Genomic DNA, 14,687 nt, shown 5'->3' with positions numbered 1-14,687 from the left:
TGCACATGTACCCTAGAACTTAAAGTATAATAATAATAATAATAATAATAATAATAATAATAAAGATACTCTGCTATCATAGTTACTATTAGAGTTACACAGTTATTACTAGAGGAAAATCTACAATTCAATTTTGGCTGTTCTTGGAGTTCATTAGTCTCCTAGGCATTATAGGATGAAAGTGCATGAAGAAGAATTAAGGATTGTTTGCAAGTCCCCTTAGTAGCTGATTTTGAACCTATCAAGCAGAAAGGTAGGGTCTAAAGACAGTAATAATGTAAGAAAGCAGATGTATTGTTAGAAAGAACTTGGGTCTTGAGGACGTGTGAATTTCTACTTGTTGACCTAGGGAAAGAGAGAGGACTCCGTGGCATTCCACGGAAGAGGTCTCACTGTGGGCTAAAGCAAGAACATGAGCTACATTAGGGGGCCTTTTACAGAGAATGGAAAGAAGAAACCAACAGTATATGTATAGGTCAGAACTCAGGAGAGACAACTAGCATTGTGGAGCTATCATTTACAGCAGAAGGTCTTTGATCAGAGGTTCATAGGTGCTCTTGACCTGTTGGACACTGGCAGCTGCCTGAGGCCTCGGTGGCCAAGGCATTCACTCACACCTATCCTGATTTCCTACAGTTGCCATCCCCATTCTTCCTGTAGTAATTCTTTAACTTCAGGGTTTTAAAAGGTAGATCATCTTCTGAGAAAGGTTTGTTGCTCCTGAAACTGTTAATGCTGCTCAACAACAACAAAAAAGTCCATGTCTGTCTTTTTTGTTTCTCTGCTGGGAAAAGTGCCTGAATTAGAGGCTGTTTTTATGGATCACAAGAATCCCAGAGGAAAAGGTTCCAGTATGAAAATCAGGGCAGGGAACCTGGCTAGCACAGGAATAGAGCTGCTGTGGAAGATAGAAAGTGAAATAAAGTCCCTGTCTGAAGGAAGAGGCCCCAGCTGACCACAGGTCCCACATGGCAATTGTCAAAGAGCAGAGTGGGAATCTCAGTGCTATAACATGAGACTCCCCTCTGTGAAGTCACAACCCAAGGTGGAAAAATCAAGGTTAAAAAGAAAGTCTTTGTAAAAGAAATTGAAGGCTTCTCATCTTGCCTCTGCCAGACACTGCCCAGTTCCTAGAAGTCTAGCCTCAACATGGAGCTCCAGTGTGGACAAGAGTGGGAAAGGAGATGCATATCCGTCATAACATCACTCAAAGCAATTGGGACAGTGACAAAGGTGAGAAGAGTAAGGAAGTTCTTGTAAGTGAGGAGATTTCTATGGGAAAACAATAAGGAAAGCATTGTATTATAAAAGTGTGGAAATGGTTGCCTAGGACATCTCCTGATTCACCAACAGGCCCTATAAGGAGGGAAAGGATAATCACAGAACTCTTGCAATTATAATGGTAGAAATCTGGTAGAGGCTCTGTTTTATATTTCACAGCTGCTTTCCTCATGTTAAGTGTAGCTTAGGGTCTACAGATACCACAGGCTCTGTACTATTCCACTGATAGTGAGAATAGTAAGAACTTACAAAGTAAGTGGTCAGATAGAAAGGAAAACTGGGCTACTGTCTGTCCTTCAGGTTTCCCATGCAGAGTCTCTGAATACCCAGCATTCAATAAATACGGATCTATATATAGCTATGGAAAAAAATCGGGCTGGATCCAAAATAAATAAGGCAGAAGCTGATTAAAATTTGTATGTATTTGAAATACGCTATCCATAATAAACTTCTAGACCTTTTATTTTCTTTATTTTCTTTTTTCACATTACAGGTAGCTGTTGACTATATCCACAAAAGAAACTCTCTAGGTCCAGTGGTCCCTAAATCTTCTAAGAACAGGGCTCAGCCACATCTGGATTACATATCCTCAGAAGTGCTAACCCTATAATACGAATTTAATGCCTATTTGGGGTCTGAGTGACAGTTTCCTTATCTGGAAAATACAGAGGTCGGACTAAATTGTTTAGTCCAATCTTTGTACCCATCCATCTCTGAACTTAGGTTAACATCTAGTTATTTTTTTCCCATAAGGTTGATGGAATAATATCTTTGCAATTATGCCAGAGGCATAGGAAAGAAAACAGAACATGAATTAGATGAATTTGAAGGAGATCTAAATAACACAGAGAAATAAAATTCTCATTTCGTATCCTGATATCCATCTTCATTTGGGTCAATTTATTCTGTTAGGTAGGTTGCTCAAAAGAACACTTGGTCACAGGGATGAGCTAGGACTGAAATCTAGTCTGAATGCTATTCGCCATGCCACAGGCCCTGGCACAGTGTGTCCTCCAGCCAGAAGAAGGGGAGCCTTTGTAAAATTCGGACAAAGGCTTTGGCTGCTTAGCAGTGGCCTAGCATACCCACTCCTTTTAAATGCAAGCCATAAAATTCCTCTTTACTCTCTAAGGTATTCATTTTGTCTAGAATAGAGTTATCTTAAGTTTTAGTATTCAATTTGGAACACACATAACTATTGACTTTAAAAACCCTCTTCCAGAGATCCTTTAAACCTCTTATGAGCTGGGGGTCTACAGAACCAAATTAAAGGGTTGATATGGAAGGTTTATTTTCTCTTCTCTGAGAGGTAGATTTTAATCTCTTAATTAAAATAAAATTCTGCATTCTAAAATATTTAGATATTTATATAAATAAAGGCAGGCTTGCACAGCCCTTCCCCAATACGGCCAACCCTACCATTCATCTCCCTTCACAATTCAGTGGACTCACTATTAAGCTATGAATGGAAACAGTCTTTTATAACAGTCTTTTGAAAAAAATTCATTCTCACCTCAGCCTGAGGTATCTATCTGGGGGGGTCATAATACATCATCTCACATATACAAATATAATGATAGCTAACATTTATGGAACTCTTCATATTTATCAGGTACTGTTTTCAGCACTTTATTTAAAACCTCTTGAAATCCTTATAGGTACCCCATGAGACTGATACTATAATAATTGCTACCTTACAGAAAAGTCCCTTGCTCAAGTTTACATAGCTAGAAAATTGTGGGGGCAAAATTCAAACCGTAATATTTTGTGTCTAGAGTCTAGTTTATTAACCATATATTCATTGCCAGCCTATCTATCTATCTTCATATCATATCAATCAGTCATCTGTTGATATATCATCTGTCTACTAAAGAGATTTGACTATTGTTCAATGGGGTATACTTTTCTCTGAAGCAGAATTCAATACTTGACGAATTACTACTGTAATATTCAGTGAATATTTAGTAAGCACATTTAAAAACACAGATTCTGGTACCAGCCTAGTTAGGTTCAGATTCTACCCATGTGACCTTAGAAAGTTTAGTTAACTGTTTTATCACCTGCAAAATGGGATAATAATGATACATACCTCCCCGGGATCCTGTGGAGATTAATGAGTTAATTTGTATAAAGTTCTGCTGGGTAGGCAACAAGATGATAAATAGTGATTGTTGTAATCATTATCCTCATAGTTGCCATCATCATCATCATCTGTATTGTCATTGTCACTATTAGTACTACATGCCAGGTACCATTTTTGGCACGCGGAATAAAACAATAAATAAAACAAAACTTCTTCTCTAATAAAATTAATATTCTAAGTGTAAGTTCTGATGACCTCATTTCCAACTATCTCATCTCATTGTTTCCATTTGTTTCTCAAACCATGTACTGTAATATTTATATAAAATTGTGATGATCATAGCTACCCCATAAGTCATTATAGATTAAAATGAGTTTGTACATATAAAATTTCTGAAATAGCGCATAGCACCTAAAGGCACTCAATACACATCAGTGGTTTTAATTAATATCTGTGCAATGGGTGTTATGGTTTAACGTCACTGTCTTGATTCTGAGTCCTACAATTTGTTGACTATAGTGATTTTTGCATAGCATTTTCTCATAGGTAGTTTCCTTCACAAAGGAATGCTTTTGAAGTTGTGCTTATTCTGTTTTCTTATTGCCACCCAATAATTTGATGGTTACTAAAGTAAATACAAAGATTGCTCCCAAGACACAAACAGACATACTAAAACTAATAGAAAATATTTACATCATCTCAGATAGAGATATTATCTCACTTTTAATTTTTTAAAGCTAATCAATTAAATTTAGATTGTTTTATCACAGAGTTATTTGAATATCACCAATCTGGTTTCACTTCCCAGCTGTGTCATCTCAAGGTATTTAACCCTCATGAAGCCTCCTGACTCTACCTGCCTGGGTTGTCGTGCAGAGTAAATAAGAGCTTTTAAAACAGGGTGAGTTCCTTGTTTTCTGTTGTCTTTTACACTACAAAATTTTAACTGTGCTTTTAAAACAATTCTTGAATTCTTAATGAAAGAACATCTGCCCCCTAGTACCAAAAAACAGTGAGGGACAACAGTGAATGCTGTAAATTTAAGAAACTGTCTATTGAGATAATGCATTAATTTAAAATCAAGGGGTATTTCTTTCCATGTAAACCCTTTCATAGATTGCATTGCAGGGAAATAGGCTATAAAACCAAATGTAGCAAGAGTGGCCTCTGTCACTCTGGGAGTCAATTAATTCTTCTTATTTTCCTTAATTCATATTGGGTTTAGTGATCACCTACTTCAAAAAGGCAGTGACAGCCTTGGAAAAATAAGCTACTACATAAACTTAGAAAGGGGCTACGCCTTGTGAGTCATTACTAGAGGGCTGACTCTCTTGGTTTTAATTAAAAGTGAAATAAAGCATTCTTTAAGATTATATCAGCTCTTTAAGGGCATAAGAAGGTCAATGGTTTGTAAGCATCTCCTTTCTGTTTGTAATGGTGCTGTTTCCCAGATTGAATCATGTGAACAAGGCTCAAACTTCCTTTCAGAGTCTACAGATTCGTGGCAGAGTGGATGCGGGAAGTGGGAGACGGAGTGAGAAGCTACAGTGTACAGAGTGAACGTGATTAAGGCTCCGTGAGAAGATGAGCTTGGATGTGAGAATGCCTTGGGTACAGCCCAGATTCCTCCAATTGCTAGATCAAAACACACACTTTGCAAAATTATTGAGATTATTAGAAACAATAAAGTACCTATGTAAAGTGCCTGGCTACTAATCTGTGCACCATAAAGTGGCTGTTATTTTGTCCACATTCCTGAGAAGAAACATGTAAGGCAAAAATAGCACTACAGGAGTAGATAAAAAAGAAAAGTATCTCATACAAGTACATAATCACATATGGGATTAGACACATGCCGCCTTTTACAGGGAGCCTATAAATGTAATAATAAAAGGAAAAATATGTGACATTGATTATGATGACAAGAAGGATGGCTGCTAAGAATGATAGAAGGTCTCAGCCCAAACAGCTTTCTTATGACCTCAGGTGATTTGTCTGAGCTGATAAACATTTTCTACCTGATTTGTGATAGCAATAGAAATAACTATACATGAGTTCAAGGCTTTAAAATAGAATACACATATGGGAACAATTGATAATGACTAATGTGGCTAGTGCCTGGATGAAAATTCATTTGCTCAATTTCCCTTGATCATCACAACAATCCTATGAGGGAAACAGAACAGATACAATTATTCTTCTCACTTTCTGATGAGGGAATTGAGGCTCTGAGGGTAGTAATATGTTTAGCTAAAATGCACGTGATTAGTATGGCCAAATGGAAGGCTTCAGACCTAGATAGTTTGGGCACAATCCTTAGCTCCTCTGTGACTTCATATTGCCCCTACCTCAAACAAGGGATCTGATATATTTTGCCTCCCTTCCCTCCCATTGTTTTCTAAAGAGTTTTATGTTTAAGTATATTTACTGTGGACAATAGTGCTCATTCTGTCCAACAGGAGCAAAGAATCACCCTCCAGTGAATATCCCAAGCTAGAAAATTCTTCCCCTGAGTCAGTCACCAAGTACCACCTGTTCTATTTAATAAATAATTCTGAATCCATTTGTACCTCCCTATCTCGATAGTCTCAGTTCAGTTCTTCATTATTTACCCTGCTCTATAATATAATACTAACTAGTTTCCCTGCATTCAAACTTTTCCGACACAGGTGGCAGAGTGATCTTTTTAAAAATGCAAAGCAGATTGTCTCTTTGCTCAGCTTTAAAATTCTTCAACAGCTCCCCACTGCCTATAGGATAAAGTACAAAATCCTCAGCTTGGTAAGTAAGGTCTTCTATGATATATAGCTGCCTCTTTCTCCAACCTTATCGCCCACCCAATAGCCCTCAGCCACACAGGTAGTCTGGTAGTCCCAGAAGGCATTGTGTGCCTTTATATACCATGATGCTTAACTTTTTCCTATTTCTTTTACTTGGAACACGTTTCTTTCGTAATCCTACTGATAAACTCAGTGTCTTCATGATAATGCCCAGAAAAACAAGGGCAGAGTTAGGTAATTCCTCCTATGTTTACCTTTAGAGACTTGCATGCACTTCTATTACAGATTAGTTTTGGAATTTATATTTGATTTTGTATTTACAGACTTTGAAACAGTTAAAACATTAAAGGCCCAGTAAATTTTCTGCCACTCTGCAAGGAAAGAAAGCTTGCCAAAGATAAGTTTTAGTATTCAATTTGGAACACACATACCTGCTGACTTTAAAAACCCATTTAAGGGATCCTATAACTTTATATGTGCTGATAGTCTACAGAACTGAATTAAAGGGTTATAATGGAAGGTTTATTTTCTCTTCTCTGAGAAGTAAATTTTGAAGCCTTGATAAAAACAAAATGGCATGTTGTAAAATACGTAGATCTCTATAAAAATACAGGCAGGCTTGCATAGCCCTTCCCCCATACTGCCAACTCTACCATTCATTTCCCTTCACAATTCACTGGACTCACTATTAAGCTATGAATGGAAACAGTCTTTTATAACAGTTCTTTAATAAAAATAAAAAATCATTCTCACCTCAGCCTGAGGTACTATTCAGGGGCTCACCATAACTCTGGCATATGATTGAGGTCTTACAAAATAAAGATCTCGCTCTGCATCCCCAAACTCAGAATGGCTTGAGGATGCCAACATTATGATTTCTACAAAGGTGGTAAATTATAAATGTGGATTCTCTGAGCCCAGCAGAGAATAGTTAGACATTAGACTTGCAGATGGACCTATGGGAAGATGAATGTGCATTTTCTATAGGTAATGCTTCTTATAAATGATTAGAAATTGATGGCTAGGAGTGGATGGGGCCATTTCTTTGTGTATATTAATGCCTCTGCAGAAGGGACAGTCGAAGGTCATATTTGCTTCCAACACTATCACTTGTAATAATCTGATTTTAGTTATGCTCAATTAAATATGCAGGACACCCTTAGGTTAAGGCTGTCTCCATAACAATCTGAAACCTAACTTAGAAGTGTTCTACACAGTAGAGTTTTAGAGAGTCACAAGCAGCTGGGTTTCAGCCAATTTCAGGCAGCCAACTCATCACACCATGCCCAAATAAAGCAGATGCCTAGCTGTAGCCCATCAAGTGATTTCTCTACTTTGCTTCTGTGTACAGGCTGTAAAAGGTTGCTTCTCAAACTGCTCAGTGGAGCTCTCTAAACCTCTTCTGGTTCTGAGTGCTGCCTGATTGATGAATTGTTCTTTGCTCAGATAAACTCTGTTAAATTTAATTTCTCTAAATTTGTTATTTTAACAGTTACCTAGAGATTAGGTGCATTTGAGAAACTGAGGCCTTTTAGCAGATATATATCACATAGTAAGTAATTCTTCATTTATATGTCTGTGAGATACTTAAGGGGAGAGACTATGTTTTTTTCACCTTTGAATCCCTAACATTAAGGATGATGCCTGGTACCTAGCTGAAGTCCCATGAATATATATCCTTCAGTGAGTGAAGATGTTTCATGATGATATAGTGCTTCACAGTTCATTTCCCATCCAAAACCTGCCAGTATATTTTAATTAGCCTTCATCTGATTTATCTCAGCCTCTGTTACCAACTGCAAAATAGCAATAATTAGGACCGTTTATGTATAAGGACAAATAAACATATGCCATAAATATTGAAAAAGCAGCCAAGAATACTATTCTCCTTGCCCTAGAAATATCAAAAGCTGAATGACTTATTCTCCCTAAGTAGAAAAACCAATTACAACATCAAAAATTACTTGTTTTTCAAAGAAAAAGAGATGTACTAGATAAGCAGGAGTCCCACAGAAATCCCATTTATTTTTCAAATTTTAGTTTGATTTCAGGCTCTGCACATTTCTTGTTTCTGCAAGCATTAAAAAGTCAATTCCTCCAAACATAATCTGCAGCCATAGGCACCGTGCCAAGTAATTTAAAGTGCTTTCCTAAGAAAAACTAACAACTTCTCTGTTTCCTTTTAAATGGTCTTACAGAAGTAAATTGTGTGTACAATTAATTCATCCCTAAATGTTTGCTATTAATTCAAAAAACTGAGATCTTGGGTATTCCCACTGAAGCTCAGAAAATACAGGAGACTGACTCAGGTTGCTTTTGCTGACTCACCTTTATTCTTCTAAATGTGGATTAGGAATTAATAAGGATGGTTTCACACGCTAACTTTCACAGAGCTAGTGCGTATTCTAATCTGAAGCCGTAATTGCTGTATCAATATGTGCATGTTTCTGGAATAGGCTTCAGGAATTTTTCAAAAGCTCTGAACAAAATAGACATCATTAACTACTGCATCCTAAAAATCAGGCATTTCTTCAACATTTTTGGCTATCTTTTTCAGCTTGCACCTTTGTAAAAGGTTGTCCTATTATAGTAGCATCTTGAATGTTGTTGTTGGTCCTTGATAAGTATTAGCTAAACAAATTAATATATACATTTTTGTAAAATCTTTTTTAGGGCAAAAGATCCTAGAATATTTTTATTTAACCATAAGTGATAGTAAGACATAGACCTGTGAAATAGTAGATTGGGTTCCACAACATTACTAGAGTTGGATAAGGGTTTGTCTATCGAATTCTAAGTTCTCATCTACTTCTGAGGGTCTATATGTTATTCAAGAACACAGAGAACAGCACACAAGTGATGGTGTCAAAAATGGAACCAAAATATTTTTACTTTGCCCCTGAATTATCGGCTACATTTCAAGATACATTGGCTTGGAAAGATATTTCCCACTGGAAAAATAAATAATATCTGAAATGAATTACGGAGTTTTCATGAAGAATTGGTGGGTACCTAATGGATTTATAACGTAGACAATCACCATAGACATAGTTTATGGTGAAAGTACAACACGAAGTGAGTTCTAGTTATTATTTGTTTCTATGCATGAATTCATTCATTCATGGTACTAGTAGTTTTATGTGCCTACTAAGAACTAGGTAAAGCACAGCTTGAGCTATGACTTGTTCTCAAACAGGTATCAGTTTGCTTGTTTGCAGATTTTATTTCCATGTTTATGTATTCATCCAATAATCCTGAGCTCCTGCTAGCCAGATACTGTAGTAAGTTTTAGGAATATAGCAGTGCACAAAATAAACACAATTCTACTCATTGAGCTTACAGTGTAGAGGGTGATACAGGCAGTTAGTTTGAAAATCACATAAATAAATGTACAATTATAAATTGCTTGAGTCCTATGAAAAATAGAAAGAAAACATATAATAGGTGGCCTGATTTTCTGTTTTAGAGAGCTTCTCTGAAGTCGTGCAATTTAAGCTTGGATCTAAGATGACCAGAAGTTAATCAGGCAAAGTGTAAAAAGAGCTTTTCAATTCCAGGGAAAAGCATATGTGAAACGCTTGAGACTAGAAGAGATTTAGTGCATTTTGTGAATAAAAAGAAGGCCAACATGAATAGTGTGGTTGGCAAAGGGAAGAGTGAAATGAGGTATCCAAAAGGCAGGCAGGGGCTAGGTCATGCAGAGCCCGGATGCTATGTTAACGACTTTGCATTGCATCCTAATGCAAAAGGAGATCTGATCTGTATTTTTTACAGATCACTTTGGTTGCATTGAGAATAAGCCTGGAGGTCAACAGTGGAAATGGTGAGAACAATTAAGAAGCTACTATAGGTGGGAGATGATGGGGTCTTGGATTAAAGTGGTGGAAATAGTAGTAAAGGAAAGTGAATAAATCTGACACATTTTGGAGGTAGAATCAACAGGACTTGAAGATGAATTGAATGGTGGATATGAGGGAAAACAAGGTAGTAAGGATGACTCTCAAGTTTTTGGCTTAAACAATACGGTAGATGTATGTGCCATTTACTAAGCTGAGGAAGTATGGAGGAGGAGCAAAGTGGGGTGAAATTAAGATTTTTGGTATCAATGCACTGGTAGTGATAAGGCCACTAAAATAGCTGTCTGTGTGTTTTTGTGTTTTTATGACTGTTTTTCTACAAAGATAAGATAAAGAATAAGATAATGGAAAAAGAAAAAAGGAGAAGAAAGGGGACCAAAATAGAATACATTGAAAATAGAATTCCCAAAAAGGGGAATGATGGATGGGGGTTGGGGCCTGGTGCATATCAGAATTAGACAGGGTGTGTCATTTGAAAAAAAATTCAACATTGTATTATAATGTTTTTATTTGAAAAATAAATAACTCTATTGTATTCATGATACAGATGACAGAAAGCGAGCTGAAAAGAATCATATCTGGTAGGTTCACATAGAGGTAAACTCTTATCGGCTACTTATTGGTGAATTTTTCAGGAGCGATGTTTCAAAATCCCCAGTGGAGTGAAAGGAAACCAATGTAACTTTTACATTAATAAAAAAGGAACACAGGATAAAAAGAAAAAAAAAATGTTTACTGACACAGAGCCAGAAGAAGGGAAGGTATATGAGAAGTCAGGGTAATGATAGAGAAAGGACAGAAAAAGAGAAATGGGTGGAAATTTTTTTCCAGTGAGAAAAAATGACTAATGGTCTGCCAGGTCAGTCATCATCAGGGTTTGAATCCCTGCTGTCACTTACTAGTGGATGATCTTGGGCAAGTCAGGCAACTTATCAAGTCTCAATTTCTCATTTGCAAAACAAAGATAATTATAACATCTACCTCATAAAGCTATTATGAAGATTAAAATACATAACTCATAAGAAGTACTTAACAAAATGCCTGGCACAGAAGAGCTCAATAAATGTGAGCTACCCTTAGGTAGCTGACTATAGGTACATAATTACTAGCAAGTCATTACAGGTATGTGGCTCTTCTCACTTCCTTAGGGCTATGGTGATTTTGACCTTTTAGCTTTAAAATGGCATAGTTCACTGTATCAAGAAATAGTTTTAATGATTTGTTAAAAATATAGGTGGATTTAATATTTATAAAGTATTCTGAAATATTATTAGACTTTAATTATTGCAAATTAATAAAAATGACCTAGCTGATTTACATAGTTAAAAATGTGTTTTCTCATTTATTTCTGGAAATGTTAGATGTAATTTAACATTTGTTATTCAACTCTCCTAGATAGAACAGTAATTGACTTCTAAACTTATTCTTTCAAAATATCAAAAAATAAAGATGATGTTCTTAGCAGACTGTCTTGATATATCCATCTTCACTCTGAATCATTCTAAAGTCTGTATTTTCTCAGCCCTAACAATATTATGAAGATATTCCTGTCTGAAAACATTATATAGACACCCCATTCTGTGTAGAAACGTTACAATTGGGATCTCTGTTTATACTGAATTGGAACTACCTTGTGGAACACTGAATTCTATTTTTCTTGCTTTCCTCTCTCTCCAACTCAGGCTACTATGAAAAGATGAGGTCTTTTTTGTTATTTTCATATATATGCTTTGGAACACTAACACAGAATTGTGTTCAACTTTCAGACTTAGACTAATTTATTTACAAAGTTATTGAAAGACTCAAAACATTCTAAGGGCAAATTTGGACTCCACATTTATTGGCAAGATCATGCTGAGGGCAATGCCTTTAACCTCTCTGAACATCTATTTCTTTAAATAGGCTGGGAGCAGTAAATACGAGAATATGTATATATGTATACACCTAGCATGATAACATAATATAAACATTAATTTTATGTTCTGTGTGGTAAGATGGAACCAAGTAATTCTGTAGTTTTGGACAAGTTGCTTAATACCTTAAGGACTCAGTTAAATGGTGATATTAATCTAATATTTTAGCTAAAATATTAAATGGTGATAATAGTACATATTTCTTAGGCCACATTATGCCTGGAGCAGAGTAAGCACTTATTAAGTATTATTTAAAAATATTCAACAAATGTTCCCTTTCATCCTTCTTCTTTTTTTTTTTGAGACGGAATCTAGTGCAGTGGCCGGATCTCAGCTCACTGCAAGCTCTGCCTCCCAGGTTCACGCCATTCTCCTGCCTCAGCCTCCCGAGTAGCTGGGACTACAGGTGCCCGCCACCTCGCCTGGCTAGTTTTTTGTATTTTTTAGTAGAGACAGGGTTTCACCGTGTTAGCCAGGACGGTCTTGATCTCCTGACCTCATGATCCACCCGTCTCCGCCTCCCAAAGTGCTGGGATTACAGGCTTGAGCCACTGTGCCCAGCCTCATCCTTCTGTATGAATGAAATGGTGTTAAGTTCCAAAATTAATTCTTCTAGAAAAATATAATTAATACCTTATTAAAATGTATAGGAACCAGGAATATGTGGAGCATCATGTGATCATGTCTAAGTGCTCTGTGATCACTCCAGGGAACAAAACAAAACAAAAAGGCAACGTTCTTAATTTCTCCCATTGCACCAAGGGAACAGCAGAACATCTCTCCAACTTAGGGAAGATGTTTGGTGCAAGAGAAGTGAGCAGAGACGGATTCTACCCATTCATCCTTGTGGAAGCACATGCAATTCGAGAAGATGAAGTGAGGAAGCGCATGCAGTACCTGGTCATCTCAGAGTCAGGGAGCAGGCCTAGGTGGTAGTGGGAATAGGGAGCTGAGAGAAGGAAGCTTTTGTCACACTCAACAGGGGAATAGTGCCTGGGAGAAGCAGGCTTATCACATAGTTTGTTCACAGTGCTGTAAACAGGTTCCGGAGGCCTGGTGATACAAGAGGAAGAGAAAGATATGCATGGTTAGTATATACAAGGAACACGTGTGCAACCAGTAACATTTCACCATATGCAAAAGTAAAAACAATGCCATTTTTCTTGATTTGTTATTAGAAGAAACCCAATTTTTCCACTTGTAACTTTTCTTATAATAAAGACTTTATTCCTCAGACTTTTTTGTGGGTAAATATGGTCCCATGAAAACATTCAGTCCGATGTGATTTGAGTGCTCTGAAGCGTTCGGTGAACTGGAATAGCTGCTTATAAGGAAGCTCATTTAGCTGGAATTCTTGAAATTTTGTTCTCTCACATTTCCTCCCTTTACTCACCCAGAACCCAGACATGATGGGTGGAGCTTCACTGGTCATCTAAGACCATGAAGCAAACTTGAGAATAAAGCCAAAAAATACACATAATGGAATATGAAGACAGCACTTGTGTCACTGATGATATGGAGTGGCACTATACCAACCCTGGACTAGCTACCTTTGAATTTCTTCTCTGTGGATAAAGATAAACTGTGTTGTTCAAGCTAGGATCATTTTTTTTTCTTATATAAATGGGACCTAATCTTAACAGATATACTCCTACAAAATTTAAGACTGCACATCTAATACAAAGAAATAAATATAAATAAGGCCTACTACAAATGCTGATGTATTTAATTATGTTTGGAGTCCATCTAATATCTTCTGTATACATAGGAAATGTAAACAATGCTATTTTCTGTAAATTGGGCCTATGACTATTTGGAGAAATCTCTGCATCTTAATTTGAAAATATTATTATACATAAAATGGCAGCTGATCTAAACTGCCAGCACAGAACCTTAGAAGAAAGGATTCAGTGACTTCTTTTAGATCATAAAACATTCTCATGATAATGTCATCTCAGTAACGTTGTTTCTGCCTGGGAGAGCTGATCCAATTTTCTCAGTCTGATGTTGACTCTACAGACTAAGAAAATGATGTTTCTAATTTTCTCCTAGTCCTTTTACTTCAGTAGCACCATATTTTGAGTCAAATTTTCACAATCAAAACTGGCTAATGGAGATCTTTTAGAAATTCCCGGTTACATTGTATTCAACTGAATAAAGAGAAAATATTTTACTTTCTGAAAATTATAATAAATTCAAGCCAATGAAAATGAGGTCCTGTATTTTGTCCAGGGTTGAACTCTTGAAATTTTTATTTGAATCTTTTTGGAACCATTTTATGAATATAATATTATCATTTGATTCACATATTTAGTAGATTTGGTGTTTGGAGCAGGCTTTAATACCTTGGATTTTAGAAGAAGGCTCTTATTTTTTTTGCTTTCAGTCACCTTCAGAATGGTTTCATAGTGGACCAATACTTGCTAAGCTTAATTCTTCACTTTTCAAAGTCTTATCAACACAGAGAAACAGTTACTGATATTGCAGGTACATTTTACCTTTGTTTCACCTTCTATTTCTTCCCTATTTATTTACTTGTTATTTTGTACATTCACTGGCTAAAGAATAGAGATATTAAATCCAATTTCTTTTGTTGATTATGAGAACACTTAATATCTCAGAAGATGTGTAGATGAAAAGATACTAAAACATAACAAACCACTTGAAAATTTGACAAAGTCTTCTTGCAATCAAACAACAACGTTAAAAATATCAGTGAGGGGGGCGGAGCAAGATGGCCGAATAGGAACAGCTCCAGTCTCCAACTCCCAGC

General features: G+C 36.5%; 1 protein-coding gene across 8 annotated transcripts in view; it reads right to left on the bottom strand.

Moving 5' to 3' along the window:
- The window catches only part of DLG2 (discs, large homolog 2 (Drosophila)), a 2,293,993-nt gene that overhangs the window by 487,087 nt on the left and 1,792,219 nt on the right, over positions 1–14,687 (bottom strand). For 7 of the 8 annotated variants that reach the window (XM_011938528.1, XM_011938530.1, XM_011938531.1 and 4 more), the window contains one exon: positions 12,812–12,967. The exons of the other annotated variant lie outside the window; for it this stretch is intronic. In XM_011938528.1, the coding sequence (XP_011793918.1) occupies positions 12,812–12,967 (156 nt within the window). The remainder of the gene's footprint in view (positions 1–12,811; positions 12,968–14,687) is intronic. 8 annotated transcript variants of the gene reach the window in all.

The sequence above is a fragment of the Colobus angolensis genome, unplaced genomic scaffold (assembly GCF_000951035.1).
Source record: "Colobus angolensis palliatus isolate OR3802 unplaced genomic scaffold, Cang.pa_1.0 Scaffold174, whole genome shotgun sequence".
NCBI classification, from domain to species: Eukaryota; Metazoa; Chordata; class Mammalia; order Primates; family Cercopithecidae; genus Colobus; species Colobus angolensis.
Note: the sequence above shows the minus strand (reverse complement) of the source record. Positions and strands in the feature narration are given on the sequence as shown.